This window comes from Oryza sativa, chromosome 12, assembly GCF_034140825.1.
Source record: "Oryza sativa Japonica Group chromosome 12, ASM3414082v1".
In the NCBI taxonomy this organism is placed as follows: domain Eukaryota; kingdom Viridiplantae; phylum Streptophyta; class Magnoliopsida; order Poales; family Poaceae; genus Oryza; species Oryza sativa.
The window spans coordinates 8,051,096-8,078,888 of NC_089046.1; the positions used below are offsets into that span (position 1 = coordinate 8,051,096).

At 43.2% G+C, this 27,793-nt stretch overlaps 1 protein-coding gene, 2 long non-coding RNA genes and 1 other non-coding gene across 4 annotated transcripts; 3 read left to right on the top strand and 1 right to left on the bottom strand.

The window, feature by feature from the left end:
• The first annotated feature begins 4,247 nt into the window (after positions 1 to 4,247).
• On the top strand, positions 4,248 to 12,002 carry LOC9272096 (uncharacterized). The gene is made up of 2 exons (XR_001541849.3): positions 4,248 to 4,618; positions 11,752 to 12,002. It is a non-coding gene; the product is annotated as an uncharacterized lncRNA (long non-coding RNA).
• LOC136354806 (uncharacterized) lies at positions 11,682 to 13,217 on the bottom strand. The gene is made up of 2 exons (XR_010738618.1): positions 13,061 to 13,217; positions 11,682 to 11,790 (listed from the first exon to the last, which is right to left on the bottom strand). It is a non-coding gene; the product is annotated as an uncharacterized lncRNA (long non-coding RNA).
• Positions 13,218 to 13,938: 721 nt separating this feature from the next.
• Positions 13,939 to 16,236, top strand: LOC4351881 (uncharacterized). Its single transcript, XR_010738619.1, has 2 exons — positions 13,939 to 14,462; positions 14,924 to 16,236. It is a non-coding gene; the product is annotated as an uncharacterized protein (transcript).
• Positions 16,237 to 20,259: 4,023 nt separating this feature from the next.
• On the top strand, positions 20,260 to 25,533 carry LOC4351882 (uncharacterized). The gene is made up of 2 exons (XM_015763409.3): positions 20,260 to 20,480; positions 23,888 to 25,533. The coding sequence occupies exons 1-2, from the start codon at positions 20,407 to 20,409 to the stop codon at positions 25,245 to 25,247; spliced, it is 1,434 nt and encodes a 477-aa protein (XP_015618895.1). The 5' UTR covers positions 20,260 to 20,406; the 3' UTR covers positions 25,248 to 25,533.
• Positions 25,534 to 27,793: the final 2,260 nt, after the last annotated feature.

Below are 27,793 nucleotides of genomic sequence, written 5' to 3' on the forward strand. Positions count from 1 at the left end.
TTCTGCATGAATGTTTGATCTGTTAGAGTTCACTTTAGGATCATCTAGCTTTAGATCTACTCGGGTAGTCCTCTTGGGTGTTTGAACAAATATAGAGATGGAAAGAGAGGGTTTAGAGACCGACCAGTAGAGGTGGAGGAGGAGGAAGTGCCGGCCATCGTCGTTGTCGTCGCGTGCTTGTCGTGGACGGTGGCGACGGTGGGCTTGACGGTGATGGCGGTCGTGGCAGCGGCGGTCGTAGGCGGCGATGACGAGGCATGGTGCAGCGGTGATGCTTCCCGTCACTGGCTACGCCCCCTCGATCGGTTAGGGTTTTGTGGGTGGAGTTGGCGGCGGAACCGAACCTCATATCATGTGCCGCCCCGGCCTCCACCCTCTATTTATATGGCGCAAGGTGACGGGGGCCCACCAGTCAATGGGCTGGGCGCCCCCGATCAGGGCGCGGGTCAAGGTCCCCTTGTGTCGTTGGGCTCAAGGGGAGGGAGATCTATCTAATATTCTCCCCCTTGATCTCACTATTTCTTTTAGCTTTTTTCTATTCCATCATAGATTTGCACATAGAGCATGTTTCATCGTCACGGTTAATCACTGTTGGATTTGACAGCTACTATACACATCTCTATTCAGAAACATATACTTTAACTTTTGGGCCCTGTAGTCCAGGATTCATAAGGCTTCTCTTAAACCCATGCCGGCTACATGTTCCTTGAACACGTTGGGTGGTAGGCCTTTCGTGAGCGGATCCGCGAGCATCCTTTCTATTCTAATGAGCTCGAGACTGATTGTTTGATCCCGGACTTTGTCCTTCACAACATAGTACTTTATGTCAATGTGTTTGGCAGCACCACTTGACTGATTGTTGTGAGCGTACATTACTGCGGGTTCGTTATCGCAGTATAACTTTAGTGGTTTCTCAATACTGTCAACCACCTTTAAACCGGGTATGAACTTCTTTAGCCAGTTCACCTGCCCCGTGGCCTCATAGCATGCTATAAACTCGACATACATAGTAGACCCTCCAGTGATAGTCTGTTTTGAGCTTTTCCATGAAATAGCTCCTCCTGCAAGGGTGAACACGTATCCCGATGTTGACTTTGCATTATCTTTTGCAAAATCAGAATCTGAATACCCCACTATCTGGAGCGATTCTGATCTTCTGTAGGACAACATGAGGCCTTTTGTACCTTGCAAATAACGCAAGACTTTCTTTACTAATTTCCAGTGCTCTGGGCCTGGATTACTTTGAAATCTGCCAAGTAACCCAGTGACAAATGCCAAGTCAGGGCGTGTGCACACTTGCGCATACTGTAGGCTTCCCACAGCTGACGCATATGGCTTTATTTTCATTTAGTTGAACTCATACTAATTACTGGGACATTGCCATGCCCCATACTTTTCGCCTTTGACTATAGGAGTAGGTGTAGCACTGCATCTGTACATGTTGAATTTCTTCAACACCTTTTCTATATATGCCTTTTGAGAAAGTCCCAATGCATACTTTGTTCTATCTCGGTGAATCTCTATGCCCAAAACATATGAAGCCTCACCGAGGTCTTTCATGTCAAAGTTTGAGGACAAGAATTTCTTTGTTTCCTGCAGTAGACTGACATCACTACTAGCTAGTAGAATGATATCACTACTAGCCAGTAGAATGTCATCTACATACAGAATTAGGAAAATGAATTTCCCATTCTTAAACTTTGTATAAATACAATTGTCCTCAATATTCTCTTGAAACCCAAATTTCTTTATTGTCCCATCAAACTTCAAGTACCACTGTCTCGAAGCTTACTTTAATCCATAAATGCATCTCTTTAGACGACACCCCATATTATCGTTTCCTTTCACGACAAAACCTTTCAGTTGTGCCATGTATACTTTTTCCTCCAAATCTCCATTTAGAAATACCGTTTTTACATCCATCTAATGTAATTCCAAATCATAATGTGCCACCAGTGCCATTATTATCCTGAAGGAATCTTTACAAGAGACTGGAGAAAATGTCTCATTGTAATCAATCCCTTCTCTTTGCGTGAAGCCTTTTGCCACAAGTCGCGCTTTAAACTTTTCAATATTCCCTCTGGAGTCATATTTGGTTTTGTAGACCCATTTACAGCCTAATGTTTTGGCTCCTTTAGGAATCTCTTCTAAATCCCAGACATCGTTTAGTTTCATTGATTTCATTTCATCTTTCATGTCTTCTAACCATTCAGATGAGCGTGCGCTTCTCATGGCCTCTTCATATGAGGTGGGATCATCCTCAATATGTGACTCTTCTATATTATAAACTTCATAGTTATCACGGATAGCCAATCTTCTGACTCTTTCAGACCTTCTAGGGGCCTCCTCATTTGGCACATTCTGTACCTGAGACTCTTGTTGAGCCTCCCGTTCTGGCACATTATCTATTTGAGGCTATTGCAGCTCCTCCTCTGGTGTGGCAATAATTTCTGTTGAGTCCTGTAGAACAGGTTCCTCATTTTCATTCATTGTTGCCACAGGAGGGGTAACAACAGGTGCTGGTACCGCAACGTCATGCATTGCAGGCACAACATCAGCAGGTAGAGAGAAGAAAGGCTCCTAAGTCGACGAAGCGGGTACAGACACCCGCCTCTTCTCAAGATCAATTTCTCGAACTACTGAGCTCCCCCTAATCATTTTGTCTTCCAAGAAGACGGCGTGTATCGTTTAGACAGTAGAAACGATAACCCTTTGATCTAGAATAACCAACATAATGAGATTCATTTACAAATGTAATAATGTTCTCACCTTTCTTTGCCATGATCATTTTCAGGAAGTCAGGATAATCTTTATAGTAGTTCCTTTTCTTGCAGTGGAGACACTGATCCTTTTCAACTGTGAACTGTTGTTGCTGAGGCAGATGCTGAGGCTGTTTTGCTTTTGAGGAGGGTGTCTTGTAGTTCTTTTCCTTGTTATCTTTAACAAAGTTAATAGAGCCACCATTGGACTCTTTTGATTCTTTTCTCCTCTTGCACACAATTAGCGATGAGCTTTTCAAAATTCCATTTCTTTGGACTTATTTTGTAGTTGACAACAAAGTTGTCAAAGTGCTTTGGCAATGAGGCCATAACCAGATGGATCAGAAAGTAATCTAAGATGCCCAAATCCATTGGCTTCAACTTGGAAGCCATGTTGCTCATCCTAAGAATGTGGTCTCTTACACCACCTCCATGGTACCTCTCTGTCACAAGCTGCTTTATCAGCTGTGTAGCATAAATCTTTGAAGAACCAGTAAACTGGCTCTTTATTATTTTGAGGTACTCAAAGACGGTGTCACACTTTGGGATTAAGCCCAATATAGTTGGCTCAATTGTGTTCTTTACCGCAGCCAAACATTTCTTGTTGGCTAAGGACCATTTCGCATGCTCAATGTCATACGACATTATGAGGGGAGCATTGTCCCTCTCTCTCTTTTGCCAGTCAGCATCTGACTCTTTTTCACCTCTGACAAGTGCAGCAGGTTCTATCGGATATGGGGTGGTCAACACCCAGTCCACCTTTCCTAAGATAAAAGCAAGGTCGAGTTTTTTTTTCCATTCTGCGTAGTTATCTCCCTTCAAGGTCGGAATATCTTTAATGCAACCCATAGGAGTAGCCACCTGAAATAATCATGTACAGTGAGAACAAAATTAACATTAAAATGTTATGCATTAAATCTACATCACCGTTAGGCAAAAATAGAGATAACACATAAGGCCATAACTATAACATTGCAATTAACAACGTTGGTCAGAAAATTACAACATCATAGTACAGAATTAATGTTCCTAAAATTAAATTCTCCCGTTGGTTCGAAATTTAAATTTAGAAACACTAATTTTTATCAATTTCATCTATTTGCAGCGGAAGATCTATATAAAATTCATATGAACAGTAGCAAATTATGTTATTTACACTATGTAAAAATTACACCTTTGGTTCAAAATTTAAACAGAGGTAAGGCATGCAAAATCGATTAAAAAATCTATTGAAATTTGCATGAAAATAGACAAAATAAAAAGAAAGTCGCTACCGTTCCTTTTCTTCATTTTGGCCCATCAAAGAAGTCGGCCCATCGCCGGGCGTGTGCGGGCGCCCCCCTCCCCCCAGGCCGCAACCTGGGCCTGGGCCTGAAAGCCGCCGCCGCGCGCCTCCCATCTTGGGCTCAATTTGGCCTGGCTGACGCCGGCCATCCAATCGCTAGGGTTTCGATCGGATGGCCAGGCGGAGAGATCGGGCGGTAAAATAAACCCGACCCCCAGCCGCCGGCCAAAAACCCTAGCCTCTCTTTTCTCTCTCGCGCACGACCGCGCGACGCGAAGGTCGCCGCCGCCGGCGACCTTCGCGTCGCCGCGCCTTGCACCGCCGGCGTCCGGGCAGCGCCTCGCCCCGCCGCCATCTTTTCTCTTTCCCCTCACCATCTCTAGCCCTCCACCCCTCTACCGAGTGAAGTGAGAGAGAGAGACGGCCGAACGAGATGGCAGCGCCACCGCGGGCCCCCTCGCCGGCACGTGCGTGCACCCGCTGGTGCGCGCACGGCCGTCGAGGGGCTCCTTGACGACGCCCTGTGCCCTCCCCCATTCCCCCTTTGCCGGCGTTGACGATGGCCAGCGACGAGGTAAGGATTTAGGGTTAGGTTTTTTGGTTTCTTTTATTTCTTTTTCTTTGGATTTCTTTCCCCGAACCGATCTAATCGCTAGGGTTTGGCTCTGATACCATCGTTAGAGTTCACTTTAGGATCATCGAGCTTTTGATCTAGTCGGGTAGTCCTCTTGGGTGTTTGAACAAATATAGAGATGGAAAGAGAGGGTTTAAAGACTGATGGGTAGAGATGGAGGAGGAGGAAGTGCCGGCCATCGTCGTTGTCATCGCTCGCTTGTCGTGGACGGCGGCAACAGTGGGCTTGACAGCGATGGTGGTCGTGGCAGCGGCGGTCGTAGGTGCGACGACGAGGCGTGGCGCGGCGGTGATGCTTCCCGTCACTGGCTGCGCCCCCTCGATCGGTTAGGGTTTTGTGGGTGGAGTTGGCGGCGGCAGCGAACCTCGTATCATGTGCCGTCCCGGCCTCCACCCTCTATTTATATGGCGCAGGGTGACGGGGGCCCACCAGCCAATGGGCTGGGCGCCCCCGATCAGGACGCGGGTCAAGGTCCCCTTGTGCCGTTGGGCTCAAGAGGAGGGAGATCTATCTAACATGATCTGGCTTTCTCCAAGACCCAAGCCAAAAACCGATTCAGGCTCTTTTTCCAAGTCAAACCACATAATCTAGTTCTGCTTTTATATTCTTTTAGCGTGCGTTCTACACATAGCATCACAAATTTTATCTAACATACATAGTAGTATAGTACTACTTAAATAGTCGGAGACTCGCATTAGTAATAATAAATCTCTGAACTTGCTAAACTTTTATGAAAAGCCCAACTACTGATCACATGCCAGTAATATTCATAGGCATAACAGTTTTTTTTTAATTATGCATAGGAAGGAGAGGAAGAAGAAAATAGCTAGTACTAATTAAGACGATGCAGCCGATAGAGAATCATTGTGTATAAAACTAGAAAACCGTAGTGTTTGGTAACCTACTACGCGTTCTTCTCATCCCACCGATCGATCGCGCGAGCTTGCTATGCCGCAACATGCACCGTCCGATCGAAGTGTTTCCTGCATGCTTCACTGCGATCCGGCCGTCCACGAGCACAATCAAGCTTGATTAATTTCTGCTGGTTTGTTTGCGGCAATGAGGCTGACGACGCGTTAATCATTTTGGGTGACGTTACCAGCTGACGTATGTGATCTTCATCTTGTGTTCCAAGTTTCAAAAGCTTCGCTCGATCTTGAGCTTTTGATATATCGTGGCTCTCAATTAGCTCTTGCTGACTGGCAGCTCTAAATCAACGAGCACAAGCTTGTTGGCTATAGCTCTTATCCTCTTGGCCTCTTGGCGAGCAAAATATATCTAATCTTAGCCGTTTAGTGATAAAATCCTTTCAAAAGTAGTAGATGTAAATCCTCAATCAAGAAAAAGTAACGAAAATTAACCCAAAATCAAGGCAAATCGATCGATTTGTAGGCAACGCAAAAACAGATACTCCGCTCTAAGTAGTAGGAGAATCTTCTAGTATAGGGCGTGGAGCTAGCATGGAACAATTCGAAGAAATTAATCAAGAAACCGGAAACTAACCAATTATGTAATTAACAACAAAATCCATCACAAGAAGAGCAAAAAAAAAAGCTGCAGAAGCAGCAAAAGTAATTCATATAATTGGTTGAGGAATTATTAGAGAATACTACTCACATATTGTTGAGTACCCAGCTGCGCACGGCGTGCCTCGCCTGATATGATCCAGCAAACGATCCGCCGCCGCCGCCATCGGAAGCGAGAACGACGACAGAGCAAGAGGTCGAGCTAGCGTGCAAATGGCCGCAGTGTTGCTGGCACGCGGCAATAGTCGAGGCGGCGGAGTCAACCTACTAGGTAGGTAGTGTGGTCTCAACTCTCTCTAGGGCAGACGATAGCTGTGGTTGCAGAGCTGGTGGTCGTGGTGGGCGAGATAGATGACTAATTTGCAGCTAGCCGCGCGTGTGGGCCGCCGCGCGACCACCCCGCGTTTTCCATTTCGGCCCAGGTGACGCCGGACCGTGCGCCTCCACTTTCCGTCTTGGGTTTTCTTATTTCAGCCCAGCTCGCGCGATCAGTTCAGCCCATCTGTCTAAATTTTGTATACATATGGATATAAACTTTGAATTTATAAGTATACAAACTTTGCATATGTCTTTACATTTTTTATACATCAAAAGTATGCGTATACATAAAATACACTCACACACACATATACACGTATGATATGTGCATCTGCTTCCTCCGCACGCCACCACCTTAATTTGCTCCCTGTACAGTGTCACCACCGCTACTCCCTTCGCACAAGCACCGCCCCTTCTACCTCCGCGCCGTCGCTCCCTTTATCTCTCGACATGTCAGTTGCTTTATCTCTCGACATGTCAGTTGCTGCTTCTCCCTCAACGTGCCTCCATCCTTGCTCCCTCCGTATGTGTCGTCGCTTTCGCTGCTCCCTCTGCGTGCCGCCACCCCTGCTACCTCCGCACACACTGCCTCCGCGCCGCTCTCTCCGCTCACCGCCACCCCTTCTCGCTCCGTGCGCCAACGGCACCGCTCCCTCCTCCTGACCTATTCATTGCTACTTCTCCCTTCGCACACATCGTTGTCGCTCCTACTCTCTCCACGTGTGCCGCCGCCCCCTTCTCCCTCCACATGCAGGTGACGTCGCTCCCTCGTTCCCCGCCCGTCCGCTACACCAGCCTCCCAATATGAAAGGGGATGAGAAGAAAGTTGGAGATAGGATTGTTGTGTACTCATGGGCATTTTGGTACTTTTGGCTAATAAATACATGCTTTTTTTTTGTTTTTTTATATACAAAACCTTAACGTGTAATGGAAACACGGTCAAATGATAACTTCAATTTTAAAAAATAGGATCAAATGCAAACATGAAAATGTGAGGTTAGATTGGTAGAATAAGGTCAAATAAGCAATTATCCTAATTTATTATTCTTCTTAGAGAAAGGTACCTGAACTAATTTAATGGTTCACTTAGCCCACTAAAGTTTTTTTTTTGCCTTATCTTACCCCTAAACTGTTAAAAATGTTTCACTTTGCTCCTTAATAACATGTACATTTTCTTACCCGTCATACAAGTTGCATTTTAAGCTAAAATGTACCAGCGGTATTTTAAGCTAAAATTTGTTAGGAGCCATAGATGGCACCATTAACGAAGTTCAAAAGTATTTTCAAATTTTTTTTCATCGATGTTTGCTTGAACTTAATTTTGATGTTTGAATCACTTTCAACCTAAGTAAACAGTGAGAATTCTTTTTTTACAAAAAATGTTGAAACCTAAATTGTGAACGCATCTATGTTCTACCAAATTTCCAGAGCAAAATTGACTTAGATAGAGAGAGTAAAAAATACTGCTAGGGGGGTTCGAGGTGTAAAATGAGAAAAAAAAGTTTAGGTGGTTAAGTGCTATGATGAAATGGTTACTTTTTTTTCTTACTCTTTATTACGAGCCACCTATCTTGTCGTCATCTAGTCCACCACTGTTCTCACAAATTAAGGATTATTAAAGCCTATTAGAAACATATATTGTTTGTATGGACTTTGGGATTAATTAGTTAGTAAACAAATGTTAAAAAATAATGTAAGGTTATACTCTCTCCGTCCCAAAATATAATAAGTGGCTATTAAGGAGAGAGGTAAAAGAATAATGCATGGTTGCCTCTCCTTGGGATGAATGGAGTATAGCCGTATAGGCCTGGACAAATTGGGGCTATAACAAAGGGATAATATGGTTAATTTAGTGGTAAAAGTCACATTTTATAATACTGGGTTGCTTTATTTGGGATAAGGTTTAAACTATTTTATGATGCAAGGAGCAGTATTTTTCCAATGCCCTAGCTAAGCTAGGGCCTATTCTTTTTAGATGACGCAGCATATTCTGATAATATAAGATAACTTACTTATAACAATGAATTAAATATTACATTATAGAGTTAACAAATAGCTTCAAAAAGTTACCAAGCAAGGCTAATGAATAATTATTTTTCTGGAGCATTGTACTTTGAAGCATGGCACCAATAATGATGTATTGATAATCAGCCCCAGTTAATTAGCTCATTCCAACAGGGCAGTCATTCAGAGCCACAGGCAAATCTTCCCAAAATATAAGACCATGAAACGTCAGGACAACAACAATGAAGGAATAGAAGTAAAAGGAAAAAAAAAAGGATCGATATTTGAACCTTGGAGCCCTAGACTTTAATTAGTAATCCATATAAGAGCTAAGTGTATAGGTTGACAAGGAATTAAAATACTTAAAAAGAAACATACAAAATATGTGAAAAAACAAATTTCCAAAAACTATGTCGAATTCAAGCTGGGAGTGCTAAAATTGACAAAAATGGTTCCTAAACTTCCTATCGTCCGTTCGACAAGAAGCCCAAATCCCAAACGCTTTAACTAGGCGGGTCTCACCGAATCTTTATCTACTCACCAAACACCATCAACACATATATTTCTCCACCACACACTCCAATCTTATCCCATCTCTCCCTTATCTCTCTCCACTACAACACTACCTCATCACGAGCAGCGACAGGGCTCTTGTCCTCGACGGCTATCTCCTTAGCTTACTCAAGGGCAGCTTGGTCAGCCTCGGCTTCCTCAACGACAACGTGGCATAACATCAGCGGTCACTTGTTCCCAACAGCTACGCGATGAGCTTGAACTTGGCTTCCACAATGATCCATGCTTTCATCAAGTGTGGCGCCGCATAATTGCAGCATACTAGTGTCGAGTTCGGCGACAGTCAGTCACTGGAGAGGAGAAATAAGTACTTTAGACTGTTTTTTTTTATGTTTCAGCCAATATGTTTTTGATGTTCCTTTGTATTGGATCAAAATCTTGCAGTGAGGTTTTTTGTATTGTTTCATATTCTGTCCTTGAAGAGTGAGATTCGTGGATGTTTCAAACGCTACACTAAAATGTTTTACCATATGATTCAATTATGTTTCACCAAAATACACAATGATTATAGCACTTTGCCTTTGCTTAAGCATTGGAGTATTTATGTACTCCCTACCATTGCATGTGGCTGCAAGGTCAGTAATCACAGTAACCTACTCTACTAGAAAATGCATTTTTCCCGACGTGGAGGTCTTATTTTCACAGTCGGACATGACTCTTGGAGCCAAATGACCGTCTAAAAAAAATATAAATCGGCATGACGTTCGCTGTCCGCCTGCGAAAATCTATTTTCGCACGCGCCTCTATTTTCACAGGCACACCTTATGTGGTCTGCCTGCAGAAATAGTACCTACCAAAAAAATCTAGTCATCCTCATCCGTATCCTCTCCTCCACCATCCTTATCCTCTCCTCTCCACCACTCGTTTCCCTTCCCCTTCTCTCTCTCTCTCTCTCCCCCACACTTAGAAGAATCGCCCGGCTCCCTCCTCTCCCACGTCCACGCGCCGCCGCCTCCCTCCTCGACGACGACGACGACCGCGACGCCGCCGACGGCTCCATCCACTCTAGATCCGCGTGCTGCCGGCTCCCTCCTCTCCCACGTCCGCGCCGCTGGCTCCCTCCAGGACGACATTTGCGCGCCGCCGCATCCCTCCTCACCGCCGGTGGCCTCCCTCCTCGACGACGATGACGACGACTGCGACGACGCCGACGGCTCCCTCCTCTCCCACGTCCGCGCCGCCGGCGCCCTCCATGACGACGTCCGCGCGCTGCCGCATCCCTCCTCGCCGCCGGCGGCCTCCCTCCTCGACGACGACGACGACCGCGACGCCGCCGACAGCTCCCTCCGCTCTAGATCCGCGCGCCGCCGACAGCTCCCTCCGCTCTAGATCCGCGCGCCGCCAGCTCTCTCCTCTCCCACGTCCGCGTCGCCGGCTCCCTCCACGACGACGTCCGCACGCCGCCGCATCCCTCCGCCGCTGGCCACGACGAGCGACGACGACGGCTCCAGATCCGCGCGCCGCCGGCTTCCCTCCTCGCCGCCTCCGCCGGCCACTTCCTCTCCTCCCCTCCGTCCGCTGCCGTCGGCGCCCGTGGTGAGGCCGGCGGCGGCGCCCCATGGTTTTTTTTATTTTCCTGAGATGATTTTCACAGCCGGGCTGTGGCCCGCCTGCGAAAATGGTCTATTTTCACAGTCGAGATGGTAGCGGCGGTCCTCTCCTCCGCCTGCGAAAATGGTTTTGGACCGCCTGGAAAAATCTTTTTTCTAGTAGTGCTAATCTACTGCTGCATGGACGGTGGAGCCCGGGCAACTGCCCGTGGTGGCCAGGTCCTGGCTCCGCCAACATAACACAAGCTTTTTTTTTTTCTTTTTTCGCGATCGATCACACATGAAAATTGAAAAGGCAGAATTATGCATTTTTCATATTAGTTTTGTTAACGTAAATCTATGCAATTTGATCCCTGTTGCCAGCTATTTCTGAAAGGATTCCATGGTTATAATCATGAAAATGATCCTGCACTGGTCCATACTTTTTTTCTTTGGTCTCAATCCTGCACAATAGTTTCTTTACAGAGTTTTCCTCCTGACAAAAGAAAATGATATATAAAACTGGCACAATTTATTGACATTTGCATCATAATTGGTTAGTGCCCTAATGGCAAGTGTTCTACTCAAGGGACTGTCCTGAGTATTAACTTAAGAAACTCTGAAGTTGCCATCGATTGCAACTGTTCATAGTGACCACATTCTTAAGTTAATACATCATGAGTTTGTTATATTTCTTTCCACTTCTCTATATGTATAAAAAAAATAGTGTTCTCTGACCATGCTTTTTTGCGATTATCTGACAATATATAAACAATGTAATGTTTTCTGAAGACATTTGTATCTCTGTATCCCTCTCCCCCATCCTTTTTGTTCTGTGGGGTGGATGGATGGGCCTATCAAAAGGTTGTTCCATTATCATTTGAATGCACCTATAATAAGAACTAACAATTGGCAAACAACAGTTTTCCTTCAGAACTAGGGACTGTTGTTTCAATCCAAAAATAGTCATAGTTTTACTGCCATGTCTCTTATAGCTTTTGCTGCTGTGCGACTAGCCCATCATGATGATCTGACTTACAATGCTTGTGTCTCTTGCTCTTGATCTCCTTCTATCAGTCACTCTAGGTGCAGCTAATTTCTGTTCGTCTCCTGACATTTCTAGGGATGCAAGATATCGAAGATCGATGGAAATTGCTGCCGCCTACAAGGTGCAAGAAATCATCACATCCGGCATTTAAGTGTGTGAAAGACTGGTTCTGATTTTTTTTTTTGCTTTGTTGTGTTTCTTCTCTGTGCCATAGCTAGAAGCTAGACTGAAAACAACTATGGTATTTTTAGGCTTTTTTATCTTAGTGAATTCATGTAAAAATATTTAGTTATGGTTCTATCCAGTTTTTGATGGTTGTTCTTGAAGGGTACTAGTTACTATTTTTAGCAGGAGTGCCATAGGAGCTAATTTAGCTAAACTTGTTGCATCGGTTAATAACACCATCGAATATTTCATTTGCCAACCTTTTGTAGACCTGAATTTTGAAAACCAATTAGAAAGTAGACACGGGCTATAATGAGCGCCTCTTGGCGCGCTAATTTTTTAAGTATATCAGTGCATTCACATAGTACTCGATTTTTTTAAATAAATGTTTTGATTCGTGCATGAATCACTGTTTTGCAGCCATACCACAAGCTGACTTAAAAATTGCAAATTGCTGAAAGGTACAATCGTATAAGAAACAAAATGATTTTCACATCACTTCGCAAACTACATTTTTTCCCTACAACCACCGGAACTCAATATAGTTCCTACGCAGCTTCATCATTCATAACAGAACAACTAGCAAGTTCAATTCAATTTAAAGAGATCGAATGGTGATTCACACTCTAAAGCAAACTTAGACTAAAAATTAATAGTATCTTTAAAGATTAACCTTAAGGGTAAAAAAATCTGCAATCCCTGCAAACAATAATGCTTGCTTCAATATGGTATACTTAGTCATATACATGGACATTCTCCAATAAAACATTTTGTTTTTTTTGACGCAAATAATAAAACATTTTGTAATCTACAGCTCATAACTCAAACCATATTGACCATCTCATGAAAAGTCACATTACACATCACAAATTAATTCCAGCCACAACTTTTAGTTCATGTGCTCACCTATTGGATTTGCATGAAAGGGGCAGGGCTGAGTAGCAAATTGACGCACAGTAACAGCAGATGCAGATCCAGTAGAGTGAAGGGAGCAGGATTTTAGTGGGAATCAACTTTCGTAACTGTGGCATTTGGGGAGTTCATATAATTCTAAACTAACATGGTAGGTTGTCTGTAGCTCATATACAAATAATCTGCACCCAAACCAGTGCCAAAATATACGAACAAATGCAGAAATTCGCTTAGGCAATACTGCAAACACCTTAAGTGCGCAAAAAACTGAAGTAAATTTAAACGATGTAAATGGAGAGGAATGAACCTGCAGATGTCACAGTGTTCAGTGCAGATGTCGATGGTGGCACCGCGATGGGCAGAAGGCGGGCGGGCCGCAGGGCGCTCGACGGCGGCGAGTCTCTCCCACGAGCTAGGTCACCGGGCGGCGCTACGGCGCATCGATGGGCAATGCCGCAGCGGGCGACGGTCGGCCGTCGACAAAATGCCTCCAAATGCTGTACATCCTGTAGTGTCTGAGGATGGTAGGTGGGTTTGGCCACCAACCAGGCAAAACCACACAATTCCCCCATCCTTGGCCTTGCGCTTGCGCATTAGGGTGAGCCAAAAAGAAATTAAAAAAAAAAACAACTGAGGTTTCTTTCCCTCAACACATAAATACCCGACAATGCCCTAGCCGCTCGACGTTCATACCGCAGCATAGAGCACACGCTTGGTGTCGCGGCGGCGGATTGATGGCAGGGAAGACGGATATCATCCGCGATATCATCGGCGGCTGGGTGGTGGACGAGACGTGCGTATATATTTTTGTCTACTACTACATTCCCTGATTACAGAATTTTCTGTGTTGGAGTTAGTTTTCTTCTTCTTCTTCTTCTTCTTCTTCTTCTTCTTCCAGGTTTGGTTTTGCTCTTGTGATTGATGGGATTTCCGAGGTACATCGGTTTCCGGTTTCCGAGTAATCGCTCTACTATTTTAGGTCGACTACGATCTTGGGGATAATTACATTGCTTCCTTTTTTCTTGATGATAGAGGGTCTATGTGAATGCTGCTATACTATGAATATGATTAACGTGGACAACGGCTGATGGATTTGATTCGATGCGAGCGGCCGTTGACATGTGGGCCCCACTCCAACAATGACTAAGGTTGCTCATTTTGGCCCAGGTCATCGTGAGGCCCATTAAGCCCATCTGCCCACGTTGTGATGCCCAGATGCCCTAGTTGCAACCGCCGCCGCCGCCATCTCTGCGGCGGTGTCCGGATTCTTCTTCTTCTTCTTCTTCCCTCGTCATCCGGGAACGCGGCGAGGAGGCGGCCTGGCTACAGGACGTCTTCTTCTTCCCTCTCGTCTTCCCCCTCTTCTCCAACCTTCTCTTCACGGGCCAAAAAAAATCTTTGGTAATTGGTACGGTCCGCCATGCGGGCGGTGCCTTGTCGAGCTCGGAAGACGGCATGAGTGCTGTAATATTGGTTGGATTCAGTTATGAAATTAAGTAGTACTGAATAATGAGATTCGGGTTGGATCAAATTTATTCGAACGGGATCGGTTTTGTTCTTTTGTTTTTGGAAAGAACCGAATAGTTTCTTTTTAACTATTTCCTCATTTTAAAGAACGGTATTATGCGATTCAAATCAAATCTACGCAAGTCAAAATTTCAACAACCAGTTGCGTCAACATGCTTTTTGTCTGGTTAAAAGAACTGAAAGTACGTACTATGCTTTTTCTCTGCTTTGATGTGTGATCTTAGTCCTTTTGTTCCTTTCTTGTTATTCTCTGAATTTCTCCTGTCCGTATTCTAAATTGGAAAATTGCATTGATCATGAGCAGTTTGCGTTGTGTGTCACAAAATCATGAGGATTCAATTAATTACTTGTTCATGAGGGTGGTGTATATGCCATTGTGATTTAGCTTTCTGAGGATTCAATTAATCTCTCATTTAGGGGATAAGAGGATAGATTCTGAAAATATATAAGATGGCACCTGGATGTCATTGTGATTTAGCTTTTAATTAATCTCTCATTTAGGGGATAAGTGGATAGATTCTGGAAATATATAAGATGACACCTTGATGTCATTGTGAAGCTTTAACATTTTTTTTAAGGTATTTAGCTTTTACTTCGATCTGAATTTCTAAACCCACCATTTTTTTCGTTTGTGTTCAACCAGAGATGCGGCATTGGCTGGACTTCGTGTGGCAGAGCGTGCCTATTGGAAGGAATTTGTGGACAGAGTATTGAAAGATACCAGCAGCATTGATATAACTGCGTCAAATATAGCTGTTCCCACAAGGCTACCTGTCGAGCTGCAAGTCCTGATCAAGGTTATGATCCACCAGATTCTTAACACTCAGCCTGGAGCAATCCCTCCACTAGCATTTCATTGGTGTTGCAATCAGCTTCTTCAGCATTTGGTGAATTCAGTAAGAACCCAAGGACAGCCAACTGTTGAACCAAATGTACATGGACATCAACGTTGCAGGGGTGCAGGTTGGTCATCGGGGATTCCCGAACGATTGGCCGATCGAAATGTTTCAGAAGATGGAGGTATTGGAGGAGTTGATTCGAGGAGGAACATTAGAGAGATGAATGGTAAAATTAAAGAGACAAATGCAAGTCGTGAGTCACCCCGAATCCTCAAGCCTACTGGTGAGCCAAACCCATCCACTGGTGGCATACGGATTCAGAATAATCGGCAAGAGCAACCTGCAGAAATGACCATTTTCCATCCATGGAAAAACATTACTGATAGAACATCAGCTTATGAGCTAAGCCATATTGACAACTTGGTTAATCATGAAGATGATGAGACAAAGAGGCAGAAAGAACAGAGTGTTCACATCACTCTGTTGTATGAGATCAACCTCATCAACGAAGAGCTTTTCGATACCGTGATCAGTATCACCGGTCACAAACATGGTGGGACAGTGATCAAATTCAGCTACAATGCAGTGTCTCTTGCACAAGACATGGAGCTACCATTTGCAGCATACGGAACGTCTCCTCTCAAGCCGGCGAAGCTATTTGTCCCAGCTGATTATCCTCGAAGCTCCCCGGTGTACGAAGATGGTGATGAACAGCACCAGGGAATGTACAGCGTGATTTCAGGCATGGTTGACAAGGTGTTCCAGCGTGCCCTGCGTAAACTCCCGGTGCCAATGTCGATCAGGGACATGGCCCGGCAGTGGGGCATCTCCGTGCGAACGGTCACCAACGGTGGAGGAACGTTCAGCTCCGGGTATGGCCAGTGGGAGAGTTGCACCGATGAGTTTGCAAGTCCATAGTCCATGGATAGACCCATGAAGTTTTGCAGGAACAAGTGATATGAAGAATAATGCTGATCTGCTGTTTTGCTGTAGGGCAGATGCAGAATCCAGTGTGAGTGTTGTGAGAGAATATTTATATTTTTGTTATGCATTAAGAGGCTGTGTGGATCATCTGTTTTTGATTAAACCGGTTTTGCTTAAAAAATATTTCTTACTACGGTTGTGAATTGTGATATTTATCTGTTTGGACTGTGTAATTGGAATGAGCGAATTTGCTAGTAAAACATGTTTTCTGAAAACTGGTTCGTATCTTTTAAGATCCAAACAACCACTTAGAGTTTTTATTGGCAAATACTTTGGTCGTTAATCTTGCACGTGCAGGCTTATGCAATTATTGTGCAACAGTTCATTTCATACTTCATACTCCGGGCAAGTAGTATGAACTGAAATGTTGCAACGGGCTTATGCAAGTAGTATATATATGTTCGTCTGAAAATTTTTCACAGGAATTGAACTGTTTTAGTTCGATGCAACAAGATGGAAGTCTGCAATGCATCCGGGTCTGACATTTTATTTGCCACATTCTGCTTGACACATGGAGTTCCTCATACAGATGTTCTTCGGCTGCGTCTGACAAAGTTTAGCAAACTGAAAAGTGAACTTATGCCTATTTAGAAGCGCACATATCTCAAACAAATTTTGTGGGCCTCATCGTTTGCCCTATATAGAATCAACTACTACTGCCAAAGTTTAATTTTTAAAACTTAATTTTGAAGCTTTTTCATTGAAATTTTTAGAATTACCTTTTAAGTCGTTAAAAACATAGAGTATATAAAAGTTTTTACCTATAATTTTTAGTCCCTCCGGACAACATTATTTTTTGTGAACAGGCTGTACGGCGTATTCTCAGTATATAGTTTTTAAGCAGAAGTTTCAGTCTGATTTCTCCATGAACCTGCAAGAAAGAAAAATGCGGAAGTACTGTCCTTAACCATGGAATCCTTTCAGAAATAACTGGCAACAGGGATCAACTTGCATAGATTTACGTTAACAAAACTAATATGAAAAATGCATAATTCTTCTATTTCCAAGAGGTAAAGTGTTTCATTTTAATTTTCATGTGTGATCGATCGAAAAAAAAAAAGAAGCTTGTGTTATGTTGGTGGAGCCAGGACCTGGCCACCATGGCAGTTGCCCGGGCTCCACCGTCCATGCAGCAGTAGATTAGGATTTAATTACTGTGATTACTGACCTTGCAGCCACATGGAGTACATAAATACAATGCTTAAGCAAAGGCAAAGTGCTATAATCATTGTGTATTTTGGTGAAACATAATTGAATCATATGGTAAAACATTTTGGTGTAGCGTTTGAAACGTCAAGTTTCAATTGTTGAAACATCCACGCAGGGACAGATCCAGAACAAAAAATGGGGGGAGGGGGCTCAATTACACGGTTTCTTTAACCTCCAGTTATATAGGAACCTTTAGTTTATTATTCATGGTGAAAAAACTAAAGGGGTACTCCGGGGGTATCCATAGATCTTGTGGGTGTAGGGGGGACTCGAGTCCCCCCTGCACCCACGTTGCATCCGCCCCTGCATCCACGAATCTCACTCTTCAAAGACATAGAATATGAAAAAAAAAACTCACTGCAAGATTCTGATCCAATACCAAGGAACATCGAAAACATATTGGCTGAAGCATAAAAAAAAAGTCTGAACTACTTATTTCTCCTCTCCAGTAACAGACCGACGCCAGAATCGATACTAGTTTGGTACAACCATGCGGCGCCACACTTGATGAAAGCAAGGATCATCGTGGATGCCAAGTTCAAGCTCGTCGTGTTGCCGTTGTAAACAAGTGGCCGCTGATGTTGTGACACGTTGTCATTGAGGAAGCCGAGGCTGACCGAGCTGCCCTTGAGTAAGCTAAGGAGATTATCATCGAGGACAAGAGCCCCGTCGCTGCTCGTGATGAGGTAGTGTTGTAGTGGAGAGAGATAAGGGAGAGAGAGAGAGGATACGATTGGAGTGTGGTGTGGAGAAATAGATGGGTTGATGGTGTTTGGTGAGTAGATAAAGATGAAGGAGAAGGATTCGGTGGGACCCACCTAGTTGAAGCATTTGGGATTTGGGCTTCTCGTTAAACGGACGATAGGAACCATTTTTGTCAATTTTAGCACTATCAACTTGAATTCGACATAGTTTTTGGAAATTTGTTTTTTCACATATTTTTTATGTTTCTTTTTAAGTATTTTAATTCCTTCTCAACCTATACACTTAGCTCTTATATGGATTACTAATAAAGTCTAGGGCTCCAAGGTTCAAATATCGATCCTTTTTTTCCTTTTACTTCTATTCCTTCATTGTTGTTGTCCTGACGTTTCATGGTCTTATATTTTGGGAAGATTTGCCTGTGGCTCTGAATGACTGCCCTGTTGGAATGAGCTAACCGGGGCAAATTATCAATACATCATTATTGGTCCCATGCTTCAAAGTACAATACTCCGGAAAAATAATTATTCATTAGCCTTGCTTGGTAACTTTTTGAAGCTGTTTGTTAACTCTATAATGTAATATTTAATTCATTGTTATAAGTAAATTATCTTATATTATCAGAATATGCTGCGTCATCTAAAAATAATAGGCCCTAGCTTAGCTAGGGCATTGGAAAAACACTGCTCCTTGCATCATAAAATAGTTCAAACTTTATCCCAAATAAAGCAACCCAGTATTATAAAATGTGACTTTTACCACTAAATCAACCATATTAATTATCCCAAGAAGAGGCAACCATGCATTATTCTTTTACCTCTCTCCCTAATAGCCACTTATTATATTTTGGGACAGAGGGAGTATAAAATAACCTTACATTATTATTATTTTTGAACATTTGTTTACTAACTAATTAATCCCAAAGTCCATACAAACAATATATGTTTCTAATAGGCTTTAATAATCCTTAATTTGTGAGAACAGTGGTGGACTAGATGACGATAAGATAGGTGGCTCGTAATAAAGAGTAAGAAAAAAAGTAACTATTTCATCATAGCACTTAACCACCTAAACTTTTTTTTTTCTCATTTTACACCTCGAACCCCCTAGCAGTATTTTTTATTCTCTCTATCTAAGTCAATTTTGCTCTGGAAATTTGGTAGAACATAGATGCGTTCACAATTTAGGTTTCAACATTTTTTTTTAAAAAAGAATTATCACTGTTTACTTAGGTTGAAAGCACATAAAACAGATTCAAACATCAAAATTAAGTTCAAGCAAAAATCGGTTGAAAAAAATTTGAAAATACTTTTGAACTTCGTTAATGGTGCCATCTATGGCTTCTAACAAATTTCAGCTTAAAATACTGCTTGTAAATTTTAGCTTAAAATACAACTTGTATGACGGGTAAGAAAATGTATATGTTATTAAGCACTAAAGTGAAACATTTTTAACGGTTTAGGGGTAAACTACCAATCTAACTTCACTTTTTCAAGTTTGCATTTGATCCTATTTTTCAAAATTGACGTTGTTGTTTGGCCGTGTTTCCATTACACATTAAGGTTTTGTCTTAAAAAAAAGCATGCATTTATTAGCCAAAAGTACCAAAATGCCCATGAGTACACAACAATCCTATCTCTAACTTTCTTCTCATCCCCTTTCATATCAGGAGGCTGGCGTAGTGGACGGGCGGGGAACGAGGGAGCGACGTCACCTGCATGTGGAGGGAGAAGAGGGCGGCGGCACACGTGGAGGGAGTAGGGGCGACGACGATGTGTGTGAAGGGAGAAGCAGCAATGAACTGGTCAGGAGAAGGAGGGAGCGACGTCACCGGCGCGCGGAGATAGAAGGGGCGGCGCTCGTGCGAAGGGAGCAGCGGTGGTGACACTGCGCACAGAGGGAGCAAATTAAGGTGGTGGCGTGCGGAGGAAGCAGATGCACATATCATACGTGTATATGTGTGTGTGAGTGTATTTTATATATACGCATACTTTTGATGTATAAAAAATGTAAACACGTATGCAAAGTTTGTATATTTAGAGATTCAAAAAGTTTATATAAGTATGTATATAAAATTTAGACAGATGGGCTGAACTGATCTCGCGGGCTGGGCTGAAAAAAGAAAACCCAAGACGGAAAGTGGACGCGCGCGGTCTGGCGTCACCTGGGCCGAAATGGAAAACGCGGGGTGGTGGTCGCGCGGCTAGCTGCAAATTAGCTATCTCGCCCACCACGACCAGCTCTGCAATGTAACCACAGCTATCGTCTGCCCTAGAGAGAGTTGAGACCACGCTGCCTAGTAGGTTGACTCCGCCGCCTCGACCAGCAACGCTGCCGCCATTTGCACACGCTAGCTCGACCTCTTGCTCTGTTGTCGTCGTTCTCGCTTCCGATGGCGGCTGCAGGCGGCGGATCGTTGCTGGATCAGTCGAGGCACGCCATGCGCAGCTGGGTACTCAAGAATATGTGAGTAGTATTTCTCTAATAATCCCTCATCCAATTATGTGAATTACTTTTGCTGCTTCTGCAGCTTTTTTTCCCGCTGTTCTTGTGATGAATTTTGTTGTTGCATAATTATTGGTTTCTTTCCAGTTTCTTGATTAATTCCTTCGAATTGTTCCATGCTAGCTCCACGCCCTATACTAGAAGATTCTCCTACTACTTAGAGCGGAGTATCTGTTTTTGCGTTGCCTACAAATCGATCGATTTGCCTTGATTTTGGGTTAATTTTCGTTACTTTTTCTTGATTGAGGATTTACATCTACTACTTTTGAAAGGATTTTTATCACTAAACGGCTAAGATTAGATATATTTTGCTCGCCAGGAGGGTAGTTAAGAGCTATAGCCAACAAGCTTGTGCTCGTTGATTTAGAGCTGCCAGCAAGAGCTAATTGATCAAAAGCTCAAGATCGAGCGAGGCTTTTGAAACTTGGAACGCAAGATGTAGATCACATACCTCAGCTGGTAACGTCACCCAAAATGATTAACGCGTCAGCCTCATTGCTGCAAACAAATTAAACCAGCAGAAATTAATCAAGCTTGTGCTCGTGGACGGCCGGATCGCAGTGAAGCAGGAACGCTTCGATCGGACGGTGCATGTTGCGGCATAGCTAGCAAGCTCGCGCGATCGGTGGGATGAGAAGAACGCGTAGTAGGTTACCAAACACTACGGCTTTCTAGTTTTATACATATAATAATGATTCTCTCTCGGCTGCATCGTCTTAGTACTAGCTATTTTCTTCTTTCCTCTCCTTCCTATGCATAATAAAAAAAAAACTGTTATGCCTATGAATATTACTGGCATGTGATCAGTAGGTGGGGGCTTTTCATAAAAGTTTAGCAAGGACAGAGATTTATTATAATTAATGCTATACTACTATGTGTGTTAACATAATCGTAAAATTTGTGATGCTATGTGTACTGTAGAACGCGCGCTAAAAGAATATGAAAGCTGAATTAGATATGTGGTTTGACTTGGAAAAAGAACCAGAATCGGTGTTTGGCTTGGCTCTTGGAAAAAGCCATGTCAAACATTCATGCAGCTAAATTGAACTGCTCTTGACTGAACTGTTAAAGTTGCATGATTTATGTTGCGGTACAAGGGTGCGAGAGAGGTTTGATTCTCATTGATTGTAATGTTCAATTTATATAAGGGGATACGGTCGGTACCGCAGGGGCGCAAACAGTGGCTGAGCTAGGAAATTTTCAAACCAGGGCAAACTACTTAGCTAAATTGAACTGCTCTTGATTGATTATTAATGTTTAGCTAGGAAAAAGCTCGGAGTATCTAGTATTTGCTAAAATATTTCTAACTTTAATCCTTTCAAAATAATAAAAATTCAATGGTGTATTTGATGGCGAGCCTGGGCGGCTGCCCGTGCAAGCCTGGTGGTGGCCCCGCTTCTGGGTGCAAAGTGCAATCCATCGTGCCAGTTGTCAAGAAGTGCCGAAGGAGAGAAGGGGCGTGGCCGCCTCATTTCCTTCTCTACCGGTTGTGGTAATGGGGGGCATGGCCAACCGCAATGCCTATTCCATCGGATGGATGAGATCATACATATATATTTCTCAACAATTTCGTTGTCAACTACTTTAAATTAAACAAAAATAATGCTTTCCTCCGGGTGTCTAATGTGGACACAGAAATCAAATTGCTGTCACCCATCCATGCCTTTCCCGTTCAGTATTTCATAAGCAAGTAAAATTTTCAACATGGACTCACGTGCCTTCTTTCCGTTTCATCTTTTGGTGAATTTCTGTTTTTCAGACTTCGGATTTATCGGCGGATCAGTACACATAGCCGCAGTTTAAGATAGATGGTGATGGTGAAGTTGTATGTGTATGACTTTACCCATTAGAGTTCAAATCTAATGTCCATGAATACTATGCAAATGCAGGTCGACTTTTAGCATGGTTATAGTAAGATCAGAAATATACCGCTGATTTCCGTTTATGTCTTTTAAGCGTGTGTTAGAGGCACATTCGTCTAAGTGTGTAGTGATGTAGTTTGCATGTGCATTGTTGTGTAATAATAAAATAAAATAAAATTGAAATGAGCAGTTTAGAATAAGAGGTAGTTTATTGAAAAATCATATACTTTTAATCGCAGAAAAACATATTTTTTTAGAAGTGTCAAATAAATACTCCATCCGTCCTAAAATAACTCAACCTAGGATAGAAACCTAGGATAGGATGTCCGTATCCACGTACATCCGGACATTCCCATCCCATCCCCTTCTCCTCTCATCTTGTTTCTCAAGCTACAATTAATGGTGGATCCTAGCGGGCGCGCTCTCTCTCTCTGGGTCATGAATCTTCTGATAGAATTCCTACCATTGCAGCTTTTCTTAGGCTATGATGCGTTACACCGGTGAGTTGTACATGGCTCACCTCCATTCCATAATGTGCTTTTATGCACCAGCGTAAAATATTGGTTGCTCATTGGGATATCGACATATCGTGCTTCGTTTAGGCTGTGTTCGATGCAGGAGTTCCCAACTCTCCCTCTCATTTTCCGCGCATACGTTTTTCAAACTACTAAACGGTGTGTGTTTTTTTGAAAAAGTTTATATACGAAAGTTGCTTAAAAAAATCATATTGATCCATTTTTGAAAAAGAGCTAATACTTAATTAATCACGCGCTAATAGAACGCTCTGTTTTCCGTGTGTGGGTTATGGGTTCCCAACACCCACCACTGAACACAACCTAAATGTTCCCTACTACATAAAAGCACGTACAGACCGGCACTATAGGTGCCGTGGAAGTGCTAAAACTGGCACCTATAGATCTTTTTCACCTCTGCAAGCTGAAAACACAAAAAAAACCGATACCAATATATAGTTGCTAGATAATTAAAGAACCGACACTTATAATATATTATAGGTGCGTATAAAAACTGAGCAGAGCTAAGCTGTTGGTCCTTATCCTCTTGAGGCAGATAAGGGGAGGAGGACTCGGTCTCTCCCCGGTCTCCTCTCTCTCCCGGTCTCTCTCTCGCTCTCCTCTCTCTGTCTCTCTCTCTATCTATCGATCTCTCTCTTTGTCGCTTAAAGTCAACAAATAGTTGCATCAAAAGCTTTAATTTTGTCTGCTTTGATGTATGATCTCAGTCCTTTACTTCCTTCTGGATTGCTTCAGTACTTCCTTTGAAATTGGAAAATTGCATTGAGCGTGTGTGGTGATACATTCTGTGTGTAACAAAATCACGTGTTTATGAGGAATCATTTAATTACTTGTTCATCAGGCAGGTATAGACATAGTAGGAACAGGTTCTGGAAACATATAACATGACACTAGGTAGGATCTCATTGTGGCATCAATTTTTTTTGTCGACATTTATCTGAATTTCTGAACCCTATTCTTTTTGTTCAATCAGAGAGAAATTGGCAGGACATTATGGTGCAGAGTTCAACTCTTTGCGGGCATTTGAGGACAGGGTATTCAATGAGACCAGCAGCATTGATGATTATATTTCTAAAATATCAACGAAGATGGCTATTTTGGAGCGACCGCAGTCTTCTTCAGGTATGCAGCATCAAGGGCAGATGGGAAATCAAACGAGGCTGCCTACTACAGTTATGCAAGAACAGCCACAGCCACAGCAGCAGCCGCATTTGATGTCAAATAATCATCACCAAACACATGGAGGATGGCAGAGCAATGTTGCAAGGGTACAGATGATCACTGGTGTTGGAGAAGTGAATTGGAGGGAGGAAATGTTTCAGAAGATCAGCGTTTTAAAGAACTCTTTCTTTTCCGAGCTTACGGATTTTGACCGTTTACTTCACAATTGCCAAAAAACAGAAGAACAGTTGCAGTCACTACCTAAAAAGCAAGCTGACCAATACAAGCGGATAACAAAGCTCAAGGATGCGGTTAGGAGTGCTCTGGATTTATTGCAGCTCCAGAAGAGCAGCATCGATGAAGGCATGAAGGTGAAATTCTGCAAGTACGAAAGCTCCATACATAGCCTACTCAGATTCTACAGGGAAACAAAAGCTAAAATTAATGAGATGAATGCAAATCGTCATAACAATCAGCAAGAGCAACCTGCAGGCCTGCCGAGGCAAAGAATTACTGACAGAACTCCATCGTCAGCTCGTCGGCAAAACCGCAATGACAACGTGATAGGCCAATCAGAGGATAAATTGCGATGCAGGGTTGAATCAGTTGTAGCCAAGAAGAAGCCCATCGACCGCCTAATCAACGCTCTGCGGCACAGTGTAGAGGATGACCGTACGGACGTCAAGAGGCAGAAAACACGGCATGTTAACAGTGCCCTGGCGAACGAGATCGACGCCATGAACGCCAAGCTGATCGATACCGTGGTTAGAATCGCCGGTGAGAAAGATGGTGGGACAGAGATTGAATTCAGCTACACTGCAGTGTCTCTTGCACTAGACATGAAGCAGCTATTTGCAGCATATGGGACGTCTCCTGTCAAGCCGGTGAAACTATTCGTCCCTGCTGATTACCCTCGAAGTTCTCCGGTGGTCTCGAACAACAACGATGATGGAGATGAACAGCGGCGAGGAATGTTCGGCGAGATCTCGGGCATGGTCAGTGCGGCTTTTCACTGCGCGCTGCGTGAGCTCCCGCCGTCCATGTCAGTCAAGCAGATGGCCTCGGAGTGGAATTCCTGCGTGCAGATGATCATGAAGAAATTTGCGATACGGCACGGTGGAGGAACGTTCAGCTCCAGGCATGGCCAGTGGATGGATTGCACCGTTGAATGATTTAGTACCGTGAGGTACCGATACCTCGAGATACTTTTTGTTGTACCGAAGCAAATCTCTTAATTATTACATGAGGATGAAGTGATACGGAGAACCGTATTTGATCTGTTGTTATTGCTGCTGGAGGGTACATGCATAATCCGCTCTGTGTATCATTTGTTTTGATTAAGCTGGTATTGCTTTTGATATTTCTCTGTCTGGATTTTGTAATTGGAACAAGCAAAATCGCTTGTAGGACATGTATTTCTGAAAATGGTAACTATCTATCTTTGAAGAGCCCAACAAAGCATTTAGAGTTTTATTGGCAAACAATAGGTTGAGCTCGCAGGCTTATGCAATGGTGGCCAAACAGTTCAATTCCTACCATATATTTCCTTCTGAAACTTTTACCGGAACTGAACTGTTTTAGCTGAAAGCAACAACATGGGACGTCTGCAATGCAGACAATCAACTAATCAACTAATTAAGCGAATTTTGCATGTGTTCAAAATACCGGAAAGATTTTGTGAGGAGTATGAACAGATGGTGAGAAATTTTTGGTAGGGACATGATAAAGGAGAACGGAAGGTACACTCGATTGGTTGGGAAAAGTTAATGAGTCCCAAACTATTCCGAGGACTTGGTTTTCGGGACATTAGATGCTTTAACCAAGCCTTACTAGCAACGCAGGCATGGAGACTGTTCGATAATCCAGATAATTTATGTGCTTGGGTGCTAAAGGTGAAGTACTATCCAAATGGATCACTAATTGACACGGCCTTCCCTTCAAGTTCATCGCCGACTTGGAAGGGCATCGAGTATGGACTAGAGTTGTTGAAGAAAGACTTGATATGGATAGTTGGAGATGGGCACCAAATTAAAATCTAGAGGAGTCAATGGGTTGCACATAGGGAAAACCCAGTGATTCTGTAGAAGAAGGCCTGGAATCGTCTCACGTATGTACATGAGCTCATGTTGCCGGAAACCAAAACGTGGAATCAGCCTTTAATCAGACATGTGTCACGCCCAGAAATTCACTAGTAATTTCCGAACTAATTTGTGCATTAAATCCTCGTCCAGGAATCAGCCAAGGTACACAAACTGACAATTTAATATACAGATTCATCAAATTAACTAAAACGATAAATACTTACTTAAGAGGCACTTAGTTCTCACCATGAAGAAAACTGCAGCGGAAAATAAAATCTAGCGAAGCTCCGGCTCCACTCCCACAGGCAGCTCAACTGGGGTATGAGCCAAACGTCTTCTCCTTCTGAATCCTTTTTCTTCAACTGAGGTTTGATGGTTATTGCAAGGTGAGCATATGACATACTCAGCAAGCCACACAACAAATATGCAAGTGCACAAGGATACCAAAGAATGGTATAATATAGGGCTTATTTGCAAAAGCAGCATTTAGCAAACTTTTGAGAATTGTAAAACAGTAGAGCAATTAATCATCAATATTAATCAACACTGTACAACACACCCATGCTGCACAGGCCCAACCATCCTGAACAACCATACCCGGCTGTACAGATCTATCTCCAAACCAGGAATGTACCATTCCAAACCAGGAGCTAATCAAATTATTATCAGTTATAGCATCTTTTATTATGGTGAGAAGTGTGAGACTAATCACGAAAGACATTGTTAGACCCGCCCATAACTGCGGGCACGGCTATTCGAATAGTTTTACTCTGGCCAGAGGTGTACCACTGTACCCACAAGACACAGCCCCACGACATGTCACCATGCGCCTCAATACCACCACGGTACCTCGGAAAGGAGCTGTGACAGTACCCCTCGCACAACACAATCCACCACAGTGCACCGTTCCTGGATCATAATCACCCCCTTATAAACAAGGTATGGACTCCCCAGCGACCCCCGTGGGCTTATCTCCGCCACTTCTCAGTCTAGTGCTCCGCAATGAACCATGCTATATAAAAGGTAAAGCCGTTGCCCATACTGGCTTGTGGTTGGCACGGTTAATGTTTCACAACCGAAACTCATGAACCGGTCCTTAATTGTCATGAGCACGACCATCAAAACCATGTGCTCACAACCCACCATTATCAAGTTTTAGTTGACAATTTAATTAATTAACCAATCACGATTGACCATCGTGAGCTTCCATTAAATATCCATAAGTGATAGTGAAGCATGATTTATCCCATTAATGAGCTAATGTTTCTAAGCACGGCTAAGCAACTATAAATAACATCTAGCTGAACCAATCCAATATATAAGGTCCATGCTAGTCAAATTATAACCCATAGGAAAATAAAGTCATCTTTGGCCATAATTAAATGGGAAAGGCTCACCACCCAATGACATTCGAAAACAATGCATAAGTTGAAATAAATCAATAGCTTTAAACAGGTTCAACATGCTCAAAGGGTTGTTTGGGGGATCTGTGTGACTTGCCTTACAAACAAGCGTCTTCAATTCGTCTTCAGGAACTTCTCCAACGAACGAACGATCCTCCGAAACAACGGGAAGTCTAAACCTAAAACGCAAAACAAGGAAAAACACTAATAAAAACCAAATGAACAGTACAATTA